A 16,650-nucleotide genomic window follows, 5' to 3' on the forward strand; every position below is an offset into this window, starting at 1 on the left:
GTTTCTTAACTAGAGCACAGTATGTCTGTGTCAGTCAGCTGAATCATGACCAAGATGTTTTTAGGGTAAAACAAATGTCTCACTTTCTCAGATTTATAATTAAATAATGTTAATATGATTTTAGATGAGAACATGCAGGTTATTGACAAATCATTGTGATCTATTGGTGTAATTATCACAATTTAATTTTTATAATGAAGAGTTTACCTATTCTTGTACAACTAAATAAAAATCTGTTGTGCACTAAAAAAAAAAAGTCAATCCAAATTTAGTTTGAAATACTCACCTAACAGATTCTGACCAATGGATCCAGTATATATGGGATTTTAATTTAATATTTGAAACACTAAAATGTATCAAATGATTAAATGCGGAACTCATTTTGCTGTAAGTTATCACTGTACTTACAGCTGCTTTTTGAGAATTTTAGGTAGGATTTTATTTTCATAAGAGGTTTATAATCAGTTGTTTGCATGTTCATTGAGAACTTTATCAATCATGCACCCAACATTACTCACTGTCCAACCCATATTCACTGTTTATATCTAATTGTTTAAACAGTGATGAAAGTGTGAAAACAGCATAGAGGTCAATATAAAACTAAATAACAGCAGAAACATGTGTATGCTGATCATGGTTTCAACTCTACTTGTTTAACTTGTTTCTTATTCAAGATAACTTCATCAAGGATTAACAAATCAATCCTCAAACTGCCCTCAAAGACTATTTTAGTCTGATAACAGCAGTCAGCCTCAATTTGTTTAACCACATTTGAAGAACAGGGACCAGGCGCCATAAAAGGTTGGAGACATTTAATCCTAAATAAAAAGTATTTAGGTGATCTCATCAGTATAAACTGTGAGCTCTTATCTCAGTTACTGCTCGTGAATCAACTCTAAACCTGAAGCTTTTATACAACGGGATTAACTTTATCATGCTCGTCTTGTCTCTGGTTCGACGCCCTGACATGCCTGTTAGATAAGGACCTGTATTACATAAGAACACTCCCTTTATGGGCAGAAATGCATCACTATGAGCAGTTTCCTCTTTCTCTATTATGAGGTTAAACTCTTGCACAGAAATATTCCTTTCAACTCTGTGTATTTGACCTTTTTAGACCTGAAAACAGAAGGAAAAAAAAAAACCTCCAGCGAGAGCTCGTCAGCACATGCTGAATGAATTAGAGAGAGAGGACTTGTCGAGACTTGCAAAGAACTCGAGGAATGAAAACTGGTGCACAGTTAAACCACTGGAAAAATAAAGACAAAATAATGCAACACTTATTTCAGTTGTCATTTATGCAAGGGAAACAGTCAGCAAACTACAACTTGATAGAGGGCTTTATTTAAAAAGTTTATATTATAAAATGTAAAAATTCAGCTGAACCCGATCATGATGATAATTGCAAAGACGTATCCCTTAAGAGCTTCCAATGTGCTGCCACTTCACATCTTTACATGACAGAAAAAAACATTAGACAACCGCTTAAAAAATTTTTTCTTCCCATTAGAGATGTTTAAGTCTAGCAAAACTGGAAGTTCACATCAAATACAGTGGATAGTTATTGCTTTGGTTTGCTTGACAACAGGGTTTTATACTGTAGAGTTGAGACATGCAGCACGGTGATCTAGCTGACAAAAGAGGGAGAGAAGGGGGAAAAGGAATATGCTGGTATGGCTCTTTAATCGTCCTTATCCTTGGCACCGTGCTTTAGGATGCGTGTGAACTCCACATAGTTGAAGTTACTCTTCTTGTCGATGGGGGCCTCCCTGAAAAGCTCGTCCACCTCCTCGTCTGTAAACCGGTCACCCATTGTTGTGAGCAGTTCTCTGAGGTAATCTTCCTGGATGAAACCTGCAAGGAACAGAGTCAAAATGAGACAAAAAGACACCGAATCAACATTAAAATCATCTCTTGCAGAAGTTTATTTTAAATAATTTACAATTATTGTCTCTGAGTATTTTGTGGTTTCTGTAACACTTTCTTTTCCAATCATCTGGTATCAGGATATACCACTTGAGCAACAAACCTTCACAGTTGGGAGGAGGACTTTTGTGCTGCTCGAAAGTAAAGAAATCACAAGCTCAAGTGCTTCTTACCTGTCCCCTCTTCATCAAAGCAAGCAAATGCATTTCTGATCACATCTTCGGGGTCTGTGCCATTGAGCTTCTCTCCAAACATGGTGAGGAACATGGTGAAGTTAATGGGTCCAGGAGCTTCCATCATCATGGCCTCCAGGTATTCATCAGTTGGGTTTTTTCCTAGAAAGACACACAATGAACGTTGAAAACCTGCTACATAACTACAGACGAATTAAAACTACAGTGACATTAACAGATGAAAAGTGCACACCCAGACCAACAAACTGCAGACCACATACAGAAAAGAATCTGCTCACTTTAACTGCCTCTGTCATTTGATTATCTAGTGTGACATTTTAGCACGCTATGCCTTCATATGTGAGAAAATATCAGAGCTTGTCCTGTACAAAAAAATGCTCCTACTCACCCAGGGAGGCGAGCATGTCGTGGAGGTCCTCTTTGTCGACGAAGCCATCACGGTTCTGGTCGATCATGTTGAAAGCCTCCTTGAACTCCTGAATCTGAGACTGGTCAAACATGGCGAAGACATTGGAGGTGGCGCGCTGAGGGCGCTTCTTTGTGGTCTTTCCCTTTGCTCTTTTGCTTGACATCTTGACTGTGTTTTGTTTCTGTTGGAAGTAAAACAACACAGTTAGATTATACATCCTGCAGCCAGGGACTTACTCCTTAAAGAAGACAAACATTGTCAGATGCTTTTATGTGTAACATTAAGACAGTTCTTCCTTAAATAGTGAAAAGACTAAGATGTACAACACTATAAGGTTTCTTATCAGTGTAAAACATCCTTCAATAGCAGGAAAAATACAGAGAAAAAAAGAGGAAACAGTCTTATCAGAGGTAAAGCGGCTGATGCTGAAACTCAAAATAAGATTTCGTCATTCGTGTCCGTAACTCAGTTGCAGGGCAGTTTAATTCTCTGGCAGTGAATCCCCAGTGTGGTGTCCCTTTCTGAGCTATAAATGGAAATGTTCCTCATCTTTCTAGGTTGATCAGCTCACTGCTCTCACTGACAGCAGGAAAATTACTGATGTGAGGATAGATTCCCTTTTCAGGAAATGTTTTAAATGTACTTATATGCTGTCCCACATTCACACCTTTGGCTTGACTGACACTTAGTGCTTTTGCTGCTTGCTGGTTATGGAAATTGGACAGTGACTACTAACTAGAGCTCGGACATACTGTATATTGAGACATTGTTCAATATGGTGATATGGTTAGATATCATCTGGGCCACTGGTTATTATAAAGGGCTCCATTTAAGTTCACTGATGATATAGGGCTGCATTTTTTTAAGAAGAAAATTTCCAAATTCTCTGATTCCACCTTCTCAGATGTGAATATATTCTGGCTTCTTTAGTCCTCTTTGTGATGAACTAAGTATCTTTAGGTTATGAACTGTTGCTCAGGACAAAACATTTGAGGACGTCATCTTTGGCTTTGGGAAACAGTTCGTTTTTTTCCTTCTTGTTCCTACAGTTGGACGTTAGAGCTTCACTGTGCAGATTGATGTAAAGTTTGACACTAGAAGGCTGTTTTCATCTTCATCTATTTAAAGTGGAAGTTATTTCTGTGCTCATTGAAAAATGCATTTTTTTAGGGCTGGGCCTACAAGCAGGATTTGTGACATCACAAATAGTTTGGAAGCCGATCCTGAGGATGGACTATACAGTGAAGTAGGAGACATCTTGTTTTCAGCAGGAAAACTTATGAAATAAAGTAAATTTGGATATTCATAGACTCTGGAATTTTTAATGAGGGAGAAGGAGTAGATACCATTTTGAGGATTTTAACAAGATAATTATACTTTTTTATGTGGGAAAACTATTGATTCAAGCATTTTATATGTCTTAATACATGACTGGAGGGGATCTTTAAACATTTTGGCTCACTGGTTATTTTAAAAGCTCAATTTCAATTATACAAGGTGCACTATTCTTAAATAAAAATTTCAGGTAGAAAATTGTTTTTCCACATAGGCAAATATTTTAATTTGAAAGTAAAGATCGTCATCGTAAATGAAAAAAATGTGATTCAAATATTTATTTTCGCTATCGTTACATTTGTTTTGCCAAGTGTTGCACACTTTGCAACTGAATTGACTTATTACAAAGTGGATTTTCCTCATATTAGTGTATTTTAAAGGTCTGTTTTTTTTTTTACCTTGCAGGTAACACTTAATATAAACTACGCACAGTATTTCAATGGTTGCGGCCTGGTTTCGGGCCACATTAACGGTTACTTAATTGTGTTCACACAGCTGTTAAATTAACTTACTTCAATTGAAACACCGAGCAGCTACTGAAATTACCCAGCTTCACAGTTCACATTTATATTTTGCATAGCTGAGAATTACACGTTAAAATTGCCCACAAGTTTGACAAATTTATCGTCAACATTACGTTAGCGTCACGGCTAACAGTTAGCCGTGTTTCGATGCAATAAAAGAAACAAAAATGGCTCGCTGGCATGTTAAACGCTTTAAATGTTGGTAGTGGCGGTGTGGTGTTATTATAAATGCTGAAGTAAACCATTAATATACATACAAATAGATCAAAAACACAGTCTTACCTGACGACAACCCGAAACTTATCAGCTAGCCCGTCGCTGCTCTTTTCTCAACCACCGCCCTTCACTTCCTGATGATAATGTTGGTTCCGTGCAGAACAACCGGAACAAACCAACTGTCAGGGAGGGGGGCGTTGTCAAGCGGGAAATCATTATTACTCGTTAGAAAACAACTCATATGTTAATTTCGACCTAATTACGTAACACTTATATTTTACTTTACTATTATACGCCCAAAATAGACGCCCAATGTTTTATTATTCTTGGTAATAAAATTAATACAGTGCTCTTACACCCCCGAAGGAGTAAACCTAATTTCACTCACAGTCCCTTGCCTGCGTTGAACATTCCTGGATATGTCCATTTAAGGGAAGAAAGGATACGCTCATCTTTTGCATTGTGCAATAAAGACAAAGTAAAGTTTAAATGATCCCTATGGGAATACATGGGTGTCATAATCAATATGGCAAACATATAAGGAAATTGTTATTGAGCATTTCGTTTCCCTTGTGTGATAAATGATGCTAAGGAGATACATATTGACTATTTGTAAGGGATTACTCAAATACCTGTATACGCATCTTAATTTCATGTTATGTTTTTTTGTAGTATGTGACAGTTGTCTTAACCTTTTTATGTTGTTTGTATTGCTTTTATTCTTGTCACAATGGTTTAAATTTTCAACTTCTTTGACAGGTCTCTCTTGAAGAAAAAAAAGTAAGGGATGGGTTCAGTACTTAAAACAATAGTCCAGTGCCCAAATGAACATTGAAATAAGGTTTTCTTGCCATAATCATTCCTCCTGTTCATACTGGCCATTAGAAGATCCCTTCATAATACACTTACAATGTAAGTGATGTAATTAAAAGTTTATCTGAAGCTAATGTGAGGCTTCAGACACCAAAATCAGTCAAATCAAGTAGATATCTTTCAACATTACAGTCTTTTTAGTGCCAAAGTCCCTCTTTTTGTTACTGTACTTCCACCGCAGCTCAACAGGGAAACATTGTCCGATGAAACACAAAGAGGGAATTTGATGCTAAAAATACTGTGATCTTCTAATGGTGGGTATGAACAGGAGGAATGATTACAGCAAGGATAACCTCTTTCAATGTTCATAAGGGTACCTAACTGTTGTTTTAAGACAGACTTAAAAAAAAACTGTGAACATATCCTTTAATCTCAATGAGACTTTTACCTGGTTAAAAAAAGGGAAAGGGATAAAAAGGAGAAGACGGCTATACAGTATAACCAAAACAATAAGTTGAAAAATGTTAGTAGGATGGATAATTATAGATACTGACAGACCAGCATGGGTCAGACAACAGTTGGTACACACAGTCAGTGCTGTAAAGGGGGGATTACAGCTGCAGGGATTCAAAGCAAGATGTGGAACTGATGAGTCACAGGTTAAAACGAGTAACCTTTGTCTTTTTCCGGGAGTCATATCACTTTCAAAGTAGATAACGAAATGAAATGGGCATCAATGTCATTTATAGTAAAACTATACTGTATCTAATCAAAACAGGCCACCAGTCTACATTGTCCAAAGTAAAAATCATCAAATCATCATCAAATGAGGAGACACAAACTGTACAGTGTTTGTTTTTAATGGGAGGCACAGTAAATACAGCTGGTGATAGGATGTTGATGAAGTAGAAATAATAGATAAAGATTAGTTGTTTCTTAGAACTCCGTAAGTTAAAACTGTTTACTTATTGTCAGGTACTATAAAAAGAGTGAGATGTCATTCCTTTCTTTTTTCAGGCCGCCTTGTTTTGTTATTCGACTCTCATTTCAAGCGAGAGCCTGTTCGTGTGGGTAAACTATATGTATATGAGGCCACAGAGGGTGAATCAACAGTGGTTTAATGTTTAATTTAGAGAGATAAAACTGTGTGATTGATGAAACACAGGATTTAATACAAAGGAAATGAATCATTCGGTAAACTGGGAGCATTTGCAAACAAGTAACAGAATGATATCAGGTCTGAGCCTGATGTATTTAAATTTAAACCTTTCATGCTCAAGCAAATTTACTCAGGATTTTGTCATCTTTGCCTTTACTCATATAAGGTCCTGCTGAAATCAATTCTGCATTACGTAAAGGTCCTCATCATCCAAGGCCAACCTACTCTGTTTTTTTCCCTTATTTGTCTGGTTAGACCCCTTTCTCAAGGCTCCATTGGCATGTAAGAACTGTGCTTGATTGACAGCTCCCTCCCTCTATTGTTGTACAAATGAAACTGGGGCAACACCTGTAAGTCTGAAGTTTAATTAACCAGAATAACTGAAAACACCTGTGTAGGTGTGCCTTTAAAACTAGTTTTGTTGTGTATTTTAGTGTCATTTTAACCACTAGAGTGTGCTAGTGTCATTGGAAACATTTCATTTGCCTTGTGATATTGTACAAGACTAATTCTTGAAGTAATGTTGGTTTGTCTTGTGTGAGCTCAGTAAATTTGTTCAACTGTTAACTTGAATGTTCATAGAGCATCAGTATGTGGAAGTGAAACAAAACAGGATATAAAAATAGTCCTAATGCATCCCATGAGACCAGCATATAGCTGGAATTTCCTGGACAGCTGAACTCATTGAGATGAACACTGTTCATTACAGCCATAAATGCAGACACAAACTGGAGACAAACCAACCAGTAATGTATGTAAACAGGATGGACAGAATATTAGAAACCTTTCAAACGTAGTCCAGTACATCACCAGTATAAGGCCTTCAAACTACCACAAAGTTTCAACAAAACTGAACATAACTGTGTCACAACTGCAGTGTGATTGTGTTTTATTGCATTAGATTATACAGATGTGCTGAGTATATGTCCAACTATTCCTGTTATAACCTTAAATGCAAAATTCACTGCTGACCATGGTAAAGCACTACTGCTAAAATAGATTTATGAGGTATATGATACTCTTGAATACCATGGGGTACAATGGGATAAAGTCGTCTGCTATCACGTTCCTTTAGATACGCAGTTGAGTTTTCATAATGAACTGGAAAGTTTCAAGGAAAAGACTCATCTATATGAGCTATGAGTGACAGCTGTTTGGTAATTGGGGTTTATGATCAGATTAGAGTAAAGCCCAGGATGTGTGCGATAAAAGCTACAGAGAAACTGTAGGCTATTCTTTGACTTTCAGTCATATTCACTAATCCTGTAGGTTACTGCACTTTAAGTGTCTGACAGGGTAATGATGGCCTTTGTGATATAAACATAGTGTCATATGAATATTATTGTTACACAGTATGCTCAGTGAACATTGTGTCACTTGGATGACCTCTCAGGGAGACCATCTTTTTACAGTAGATGAAAGGGTTTAATGCCCAGTTGTGCTAAAATTAAATCAATCAATAACATAAGAAGACATTTTCCTTGCCAGTGGTTGACTGAAATATGCTGATTCATTTTATTGCTACAAGTAAGATGAGAGGATTGATATCACTCTCATGTCTGTATGATGAAAATGAAGCTACCGCCAACAGCCAGTTAGCTTAGCTTAGCACAAAGACTGGAGACAGGGGGAAACAGCTAGCCTGGCTCCATCTAAATGCATACAAAATCCATATACCAGTGCCATTAAAGTTCACCAATTAACACATTTTAACTTGTTTGTTTAATCCACACCAAAAATAAAGGCATAAAAAATATTATCTTATGGTTTTTTGGTGGTTATGTGCCACCAAATGACACCAGTGACTCCAGAAACTCACTGCGTGTATGTGGCCAAGAAAAAGTTCCTGTAACCCTCTCATAAAACCACAATGAGTCATTTTTACACATGAAGTGTCACTTTTTTGGACATATTAAACAAGCAAGATATATTGTATTGACTAGTGAGCATTAGTGGCGCTCCAAGGCAGATTTTGATGCATTAACACAGCCAGGCTAGCTATTTCCCCCTCCTGTGTCCAACCTTTATGCTAATTGCTAAGCCAATGTAGCTTCATACAGACATGAGAGTGGTATCCATCTTCTAATCTAACTCTCAGCAAAAAAGCATATGTCTCAAAATGTCAAACTGTTCTTTTTAGTAAATATACAGTTAAAGTGCACTTGAATTAGGCCACAGAAATAAAGGTTTTGGAGTCAACTGAACACAATATCATTGCTGCTTTTCTGACAATTGGTGTCAATTTCTTGCTTTTCAGTTAATCGTAACAGTTCAAAGCAGTCATGTTGGTAAATGATTTAGTGGCTTGTGACATGTTCCCATTGTAAATTTTATCCCGTATTCATTAGACAGCATGTTGACCTTGCTTCATCTTGTATTAGTTCCCCGCAGTGTTTAATGGTCACTGCCGTAACATTTTAGGTATGTTGTCATGCTGACTGCTGTGTCAGGTGGGATACAGTGATGGATGAGGGCCAAAAGGACGAATGTTCAAAACAACAGCCTCAGAAGTGTTCAGCGAAATGATATTTCTGCCATGGAAACTTATCAGGTGTTTGTGTGCTGTCAATTTCCAGAACAATGTCCAAACATCAGTGGCAGCCAAATGAAACATGCTGCCAAATAGCCTGTAACAAGCTTTATTTAAACAGGAATGTCCTTTCTATTCATAGTAACTTAAGTAAATTTATCTTTATTTGTCATAATATCTCGTTAGCTGCTGTCACTAGCTAAACTACATTGGAATGCGCTAGCTAACGTTTGCCTGCTAGGTTAGCTAGCTAGCATGAGCTCAGCATCTATCATTGACGTAAGCTAAGTTAGCTAGCTATATTAGCTAATAACATTGTCTTATATAATTTCAGATGCACTTTTAAACTATCTACAATCACCATCTGTCACAACTGGTGAGTGAGTGCAATGTCAATTTTGACATTCCAGATGGTAAATAATCTAATGTAAATACTACATATAATGCTATATACAATCTAATCAATGAACTTGTTGCTATTTCCTCTGTATATCTATAGAAACACTTAATAAACATCTCAACAGTTGGCTACATCCTCTGATGATGAGAGCACAGCACTGACAACTGATTACAACTTGTCACTTTTCTCAGATGTGTGAATACACGAATACAAGCATATGCACAACTTTAATTGTCATCTTGTTTAATTGCCACCTCACTGTACAGCTGTAATTGTCTACACACTCCACATTGTCTAAATCAGTCGATTCAAGTAAATTCCTTATAAAAGATTATATTATGACCTGTGTTCATGTGTGAAGCTTGTGTGGACATGAGGTGAGAATAAGTGTAATAAGTGTATTATATTCCCTGCAGAAGCACCAGATACAGCCTCCTCTGCCCAGCCTTTGGAGCCGCACACACCAGCTGCTGCTGAGACAGATGAGTGAGCCTGGAGTGAAGCTCGCCTAGGGCACTGAACGTGCTAGGGCCGGCCCTGACTTCCACGAATGAGAGTGAGACCGGGAGAGGCAGAAAGAGAGAGTGAAAACAGTAACTGGCATTTGTTTCACGTGAAGTAAGTAACAATAGCATAGCTAAAGTTAGCAACAGTCACAGCTGAGACTGCTGTGGTAAAAAGTCAAGATAAAAGCAGCTGGAGGTTAACAAGTGATGGCATACTGTACTGTGTAGGCCAACAAGAACACATTTAGTTGAAATAACATTATTATATTGAATTAAATATATGATTGTAAAACCACCACTTGACATATTTGGGGAAAAGTTGAACTGTGAGGTGCTTTTGTACTCTGACATTGATTTAAAGTATGTACAGTCGGCTTTGTCATTTTCATAACTAGTCAACTGTGAGTAGGCTGTAACAGAAATGCAAATAAACAGGCAAACGTATGAATAAATGTATACACGAATGAAGCAGTATGAAAAAACAAATACTAAAAAATATATGTTCATTCATTCATAAATACTGTACATTTTAAATATTTCATACATTAATAAATTGGATTTAAAAAAGCTGATAAGGCGCATTAACAGATAAAAGAGTGACATGAAATTAAAAACAAAACACAAACAGTTAAAAGACTTTTTACCTGTTTACCTGCATATCAGTCATCAATGCTCATTGGCAAAGACCTGCATCCATAAATGTGTTGCACTACTGGGAGTTGACTTCCACCCCCAACACTCTGCTCTCAGCTATATTTATCTCCACCCTCACCATACAAGGCTGTGACTGCTGCTTGGACACTCTGGCGAGGGCCAATATTATTTTTGTTGTGTAGACTGCAGCCCTGTAAGCACCTACCTGTAGGTTTTGCTGGGATCTCAAGCTTTAAGTGTGGAGTTGCACCATCTTTTCCTTTAAAGCTTGGAGTCTGAGGCTTTTTGTTGGGGGTAAGTAGCTAGCTTTTCTGCAGGGATACGATGTGAGAGATGTCAGGTTGTTGTCTAAGCATGCTGAGAAAGTGCCTGATTGCCTGAATATTATGTCATGTCTTGCCAGCTGATGTTGCAGGTTTCATGATGGTAAAAAGTTGTTTTCTTCTTCAATCAAGGAAATATGATGCAGTTTTTGGCTATAATATTTTTAATATACTTAGACTGGCATCATTTGGATTACAAGATTTCTCTACAATATAATTTTCTTATGAGCACAGTTGATTTTTTTCCATCTTGATAACTAGATTAACTATCCATGTTCAAGTTCAAAGAACATGTTGAAGTAAATGAAAGCATGGCCAGCTTGCCAATGCAGTAGATTATTGATTCTTAAATGAGTTTTAAAAACTTTTATTCAATGAAAGGCATTATGAACCTACAGTGTATCATGATAACAGTCAATCTACCTGCTCTTGAACACTAACTTACCAGACAGACAAACAGATAGGCAGGAAGAAACTTGGAAACTAAGACTTGGTACCGGGAGCGGCCTGCAGCATGTCTGGATCTATACCGTTCTACCAGAAGCACCATCTCCACTATGACCGTGGCTACCGTAGCAAGGAGACAGAGGCCACTTTGAGCCAGTACCAGTCCAGCAGCAGCAGATACTCTGCTAGCAGAAGCGCCTCCGCCACCAGCAGGAGCGCCTCTGCCACCAGCAGGAGCAGGGGGTAAGGGGGAGGAGGATGGAGGAGCATACCTTTATGAATCCACCTCTCTGTCACAGGAAAGCCCTGCTGTCCCCTTAACACCATCTCCTACCCCCCACCCAACCCCAACTGATCAAGTTCACCTCCATTTCCCTTGTTGGATCACTTCCCTATCGCAGCTTTGGGATCACTTTTCCTGCTCTGCTGCCTTATTGACAGTCCTCACCAAGTAACCATTCTCTCCCCGCCAAGTTGTCTTTTACTTTCATCAACCCTCACACACACCTGAGGATTATCGCTCTTTATACTGGTTGAAAACAGCTTTAAGTCCTGCATGTTGTTTCATGCATGTAGGCTAAAGAATGCCCTGCATGCATATATACAAACTCCTAACTTTAACACAACTATCCCTAAATAATTCAAGTGTTAATGTTGAACATTCTTTTGTTTTTTGCTCCTTTCATTTGTTGGATAAGCTGCTGTTATGTAATGGCAGAGTTATGGCACATAGACTGAAATAGAATATTGACCTGTGCATACCACGTTGGAGGGAAAGTGAGAAGTGACAGTGAAGTTTTTCTGTCTCATCGACTTGAAAACTGAACCCCTGTGTTATGGATTTAATGTGCATTGATTATTGCATTGTGGAAACTTGATTGCTTCTCATTATTTCCAATAGACGTGAGGAAAGATGTTGTTTATTAGTGGTCAGTTATGTTGCCCAGATTTATTGAAGGCATTGGTCAGCTGTCTAGTGTTTCTAATAGATACTATACATGGATCAAATTTGATTAAGAGAGTTTTAAGTTACAAAGTACACAGGGAGCCATAGTTTCATGCATAAAAATGGTATCAATTAATATGGTTGTATAGCTGATTTCCCAAACTCTGTGATGACATGGATGATTGGACAGTCTGGTAGCTTTCTACATGGTTTGTCATCAATTTAGGTTCTCCGATATTTACAGAAGGGACTCTAATGAGCTTTTATATCCCAGGAATAACAAAACACCCACTTTCCAGTGATCCTATCTTTTACAGTGCCTGTCGAATCTTTAAATACACCGGTCCGGTGAGTGTGAACAGGTCATGGGGCTTAAGTTTTACTAACACTATCTGATCTGTGCCTTTACACTCTCTGGCTGGTGCTTTGCTCGGCAGCCCATCAGCCACTGGATCTGTGCTGAGGCGAGGAGAGGATGATTGTGATGATGATTTAACAGTCAGGGTGGTTACAATAATGCCGTTACTGCAAAGATGCGGCTGCATTTATGTTTTATGTATCATAATCTTTACTGGAAGTCTCTCATATTATAAATCATCTTAATACAAGTTTTTTCAACCCCCGATCCTGCAAAGTCAAGAGGATATTAATGTCAGAGACAAAGGACATTGGCCCAGATAGATAGAGGAAAAATGAGGTCAGCTGCCCTGTCACCTCTCTTGCCCCTGCCTCCTTATCAGGTCCTTGTTATCTCATACCGTGAACCCCCAGCCCCAACCCTTCAGTGCTGCAGATAGCGTTGTCACAAACAAACCGTGTGGCGTCTGGCCTAAAAGCTACAATTGACATCCTGGAGGGAGATCTCACATTGAGCAAATATTTTCTTTTCTTTAAAGAGAGTCCATAGAAGAGGTAGATATAGTAAGATTTAAGATTGTTGTATGTGGTGAATTTGGATTTGTAAGGGGTATGTGAGTTGTTTGGACTATAATTTTGGGTGTACTCTCATATTTATGACTCTGGTGTGTGCTACCGGTGCATCATATTGCATTGCAGCAAAAGTGTTGTTTGGGACTTTTAATGAGTGAATAGTTATTATTTCCAGTGGTATTCATATCATCTTCATCAACAGAATTCTTGTAGGGTTGCAAAAATGTTTACGACAAAACTAAACCGCTGCACTACTTTCCCATTGAACCCTAATCTACAGCTCATCTCCCCCTGACCTCAGCTTTATCCCCATATCATGATGTTATGTTATTAGTTGCACTGTCTGGCTGGGTGCCAGGCTGATGGTATTCTGTATGTCTCAGACTTAAACTGTCTTCACACTCTGGGCTGGATGAGAGCAGACTGAGCCCTGTAACCAAGAGAGCCAAGCCAACTTACTTGGCTTTGGATAAAGAGAACCAAATCATCGGCTATGTAGTGCCTATCTTCAGAGGCAGGTAATAAAATCTTTACCGTATAAATATAGAACTCCAAGAATGTTTTGCTTCATCTTGAAGTTATTTCAGTTTTAATGCTTTGCCTTACTCCCCAATTCCATCCCTGGCTCCGCTCCGCTGACTCCTAGTCAAGAGTTTGCTACAGGATTATCGGATACAGAGGAGAAAAGGGTGAGGGACACTGCTGCATACATGGCCCGCAGGGATCTGTTCACCAGTGGTCTGGAGATGGAGAGGTCAGAACAGACCTCCAGGAGGGAGACCATGCGCGAGTCGGCCGAACGCATCTCTCTGAGCAAAAGGGTCAGTGGGGCAATGCTAGCTACTTTAAGATCATACAGGAAGGCACAGTCTTTTATAACTATGTGGATAATTATTATTTCTGCATCACTAAATATCAATGACTGTTGTCTGCTGATTAGTGATACTACAAGTGTCTAGTTTAGACACTGGTGTTTGCTCTGATGTGTGCTTCACGACGTCACAGATTGGCATAACATCACTATAGAGCTTCTTCATAACATCAGGTTTTTCTGAGTAGTGACACCACAGTAGACATTGTCCTTCATGACGTCACATGTTGACTTTCGCCACTTGTGACACCACAGAAAAACCATCACATGGCATCACAGATCGGCTTTTCCTGTTTGTATACCATTCATGACATCACATATTGGTGCTTGTGGCATCACAGTAGGCATCATCATGAATGACATTTCTTATAGTTACATCACAGGGGACCGCTCTGCTTGATGACATCATAGATCGTTGTTTTTTTCCATTCTTGTTGACCTTCTCCTTCGATATCACAAACAGACTTTTTGGACTCGTGACATCACAGTAGACCATTTATTCTCCCTCATGACATTATAGATAGCTTTTTATGACTCGTGACATCACAATGAAAAACCTCCGTCTTTTAAACTTAATGTTAGGCCACAGAACACAAATATGTTATATGCATTCTGGTGTAACCGAGCATTATCAATTGGAGCAGTGTTTACGAATGCCAAGTGGTTGTGGCTAAGTGGTTGTTATTACTAACCCCTTACACAAGGGAGTTATTTATGTCCCTGGGTGATTATGTGAAGTAGTACCCGACCATTCATTGAGCATTATAAGAGCCACAAGTGACCCCCCCCCCCCACTGTATTTATCTGTCTTCACTCTGCCAGATAGCCATACTACTGGGTGATAAATTCCTCAGGAGATCGTGTTTCTTGAGACACAGAGTCCCATGGGTGTTGTCATATTATGTGTTGAGTGGCTCAATGCACAACTAGAAGGGACCTTAACGCTCCTTGCTATTCATAGGACATGATAAACAACACACACTCACACTGATAACACGTGTTACATCGAGAGGTGCATACAGCTTGCATGTGTGAAACAAATAAAAGAGTATTTAGGGATATTGCTCAACTTTTGTATGTTAAAGATCTGTTTTTGCCTCATGCATGTATTGTGGATTTATGGGGAATGTTTTGCATTTATTTGTCAAGGGTTAAACAGTTTACGGTTGGCTATAGTACGAGTGTCCCTGCTAAATTACTGTTCCGTCTCTAGATCCATGAACACGGGGAACACTTCAAGCGTATGAACGAAGACAGCCTAATGCACGCCCCGAACTTTGTGATTAAACCTCGCTCCCACACCGTGTGGGAGAATCAGTGTGTGCGGCTGCATTGCACTGTCAGCGGCTGGCCTGACCCACGGGTCGTCTGGTAGGTTGCAGACACACATTGCCTATAACATAAACTCATGTCTGTCCTTTCTGTCCTCTCAACATCCTGCTGATTCCTTTGAGCGCCATCTAGCTTCCATGGCTTTATTTCTCCCCTTGTGATTCTGTTTCATCCTTGTCAAGTTCTTTCTGCTTCCTTTCGTCTGTCTTCTTTCATGTTCTCTGCCTCCCACCACAAGGTACAAAAACAATGTGACAATTGACCCACTTGCCCACCCTGGCAAGTTTAAACTTCAGAGCAGTTACAACGTGCACTCACTGGAGATTAACAGGTAGGTGTAGCTTCTCCTATTCACAGTACTCAAAATAAAGTATTCTCAAAAAACCACTGCCATCTTGTGCCGTAGTTTATCATCGATATAATATCACTTCTTCATTGTCTGCACACAATTGCACACAATTTAGCTTGCATAGACTTCTTTAACTTGTCACTCCTCTGTCAGTCCTTTCCTTTCCAACCAGCTTTAACCTGAAAAATTGCAGTTCTCAGGCACTGTCACTTGAGTTGAACTCAGGCAATATGATTATTTACCTCAAGAAAAGAGGAAAAGCATGGGCAATGTAGTGTCCATGATGCCTCCCATAAGTTTCTGTAGGGACAATTTGAAGGTTATATTTATCTTTGACAGTAATTGAAGCCAAAAAATCAAAATTTTGGAGAAAGAAGGAAGCCTGGGAGGAGATGAGGTGGGATGAGCATGCAGCAACCACCACAGCTAACTCTAATAGGTTGAGACAACTGTCAGTTAAGCAAATACACCCCAAAACATACTTCTATTTAAGGTACTGTCACATTACATTTCTGTTCAACAGAAATGTTCCCACACTCAGCCCTAAAAAAGGAGTTGATGTTGGAAATAAAGAAAAACTGATCATAAACTATAAAGAGTGTACGAGATCTATGCCACTGTTTGTAGTCTGGTAGTGTGATAATGTACTGAAGTGGTGATGTAATACACTAGAATAAAAACTTTACCATTTCCAAACACACTACAGCAGTGTTTCTATCAGCTTAGCACATCCGCTCTGTCAAGGCTGAAAAAAAGGTGAACTCTGACCTGCAAATCTGCCAAATC

The 16,650-nt window shown here is 38.8% G+C and overlaps 2 protein-coding genes across 10 annotated transcripts in view; one reads left to right on the forward strand and one right to left on the reverse strand.

Annotated features, from left to right (window-relative positions):
• Positions 1–1,279: 1,279 nt before the first annotated feature.
• Positions 1,280–4,783, reverse strand: myl12.1 (myosin, light chain 12, genome duplicate 1). The gene is made up of 4 exons (XM_067577840.1): positions 4,671–4,783; positions 2,509–2,710; positions 2,100–2,261; positions 1,280–1,854 (listed from the first exon to the last, which is right to left on the reverse strand). Exons 2-4 carry the CDS (start codon positions 2,690–2,692, stop codon positions 1,682–1,684), a joined length of 519 nt encoding a protein of 172 aa, XP_067433941.1. The 5' UTR covers positions 2,693–2,710; positions 4,671–4,783; the 3' UTR covers positions 1,280–1,681.
• A 6,018-nt stretch (positions 4,784–10,801) lies between these two features.
• Positions 10,802–16,650, forward strand: part of myom1b (myomesin 1b) — a 32,040-nt gene continuing 26,191 nt past the window's right edge. For 7 of the 9 annotated variants that reach the window (XM_067577831.1, XM_067577834.1, XM_067577833.1 and 4 more), the window contains exons 1-6: positions 10,802–10,960; positions 11,438–11,679; positions 13,696–13,830; positions 13,959–14,133; positions 15,397–15,554; positions 15,754–15,846. In XM_067577831.1, coding sequence (XP_067433932.1) covers positions 11,504–11,679; positions 13,696–13,830; positions 13,959–14,133; positions 15,397–15,554; positions 15,754–15,846 — 737 coding nt within the window. In that variant the 5' untranslated portion in view covers positions 10,802–10,960; positions 11,438–11,503. The remainder of the gene's footprint in view (positions 10,961–11,437; positions 11,680–13,695; positions 13,831–13,958; positions 14,134–15,396; positions 15,555–15,753; positions 15,847–16,650) is intronic. The other 2 variants (XM_067577836.1, XM_067577839.1) reach the window with 2 other exon arrangements.

The sequence above is a fragment of the Thunnus thynnus genome, chromosome 21, assembly GCF_963924715.1.
Source record: "Thunnus thynnus chromosome 21, fThuThy2.1, whole genome shotgun sequence".
In the NCBI taxonomy this organism is placed as follows: domain Eukaryota; kingdom Metazoa; phylum Chordata; class Actinopteri; order Scombriformes; family Scombridae; genus Thunnus; species Thunnus thynnus.

Bases quoted from the DNA above. Each gene is read 5' to 3' on its own strand.
- myl12.1 (XM_067577840.1), bottom strand. From the start codon at position 2,692: ATGTCAAGCAAAAGAGCAAAGGGAAAGACCACAAAGAAGCGCCCTCAG. The intron at 2,262-2,508 runs GTGAGTAGGAGC...GTGTCTTTCTAG, and splicing joins CGACATGCTCGCCTCCCTGG to GAAAAAACCCAACTGATGAA. The intron at 1,855-2,099 runs GTAAGAAGCACT...TGTTCCTTGCAG, and splicing joins CTTTGATGAAGAGGGGACAG to GTTTCATCCAGGAAGATTAC.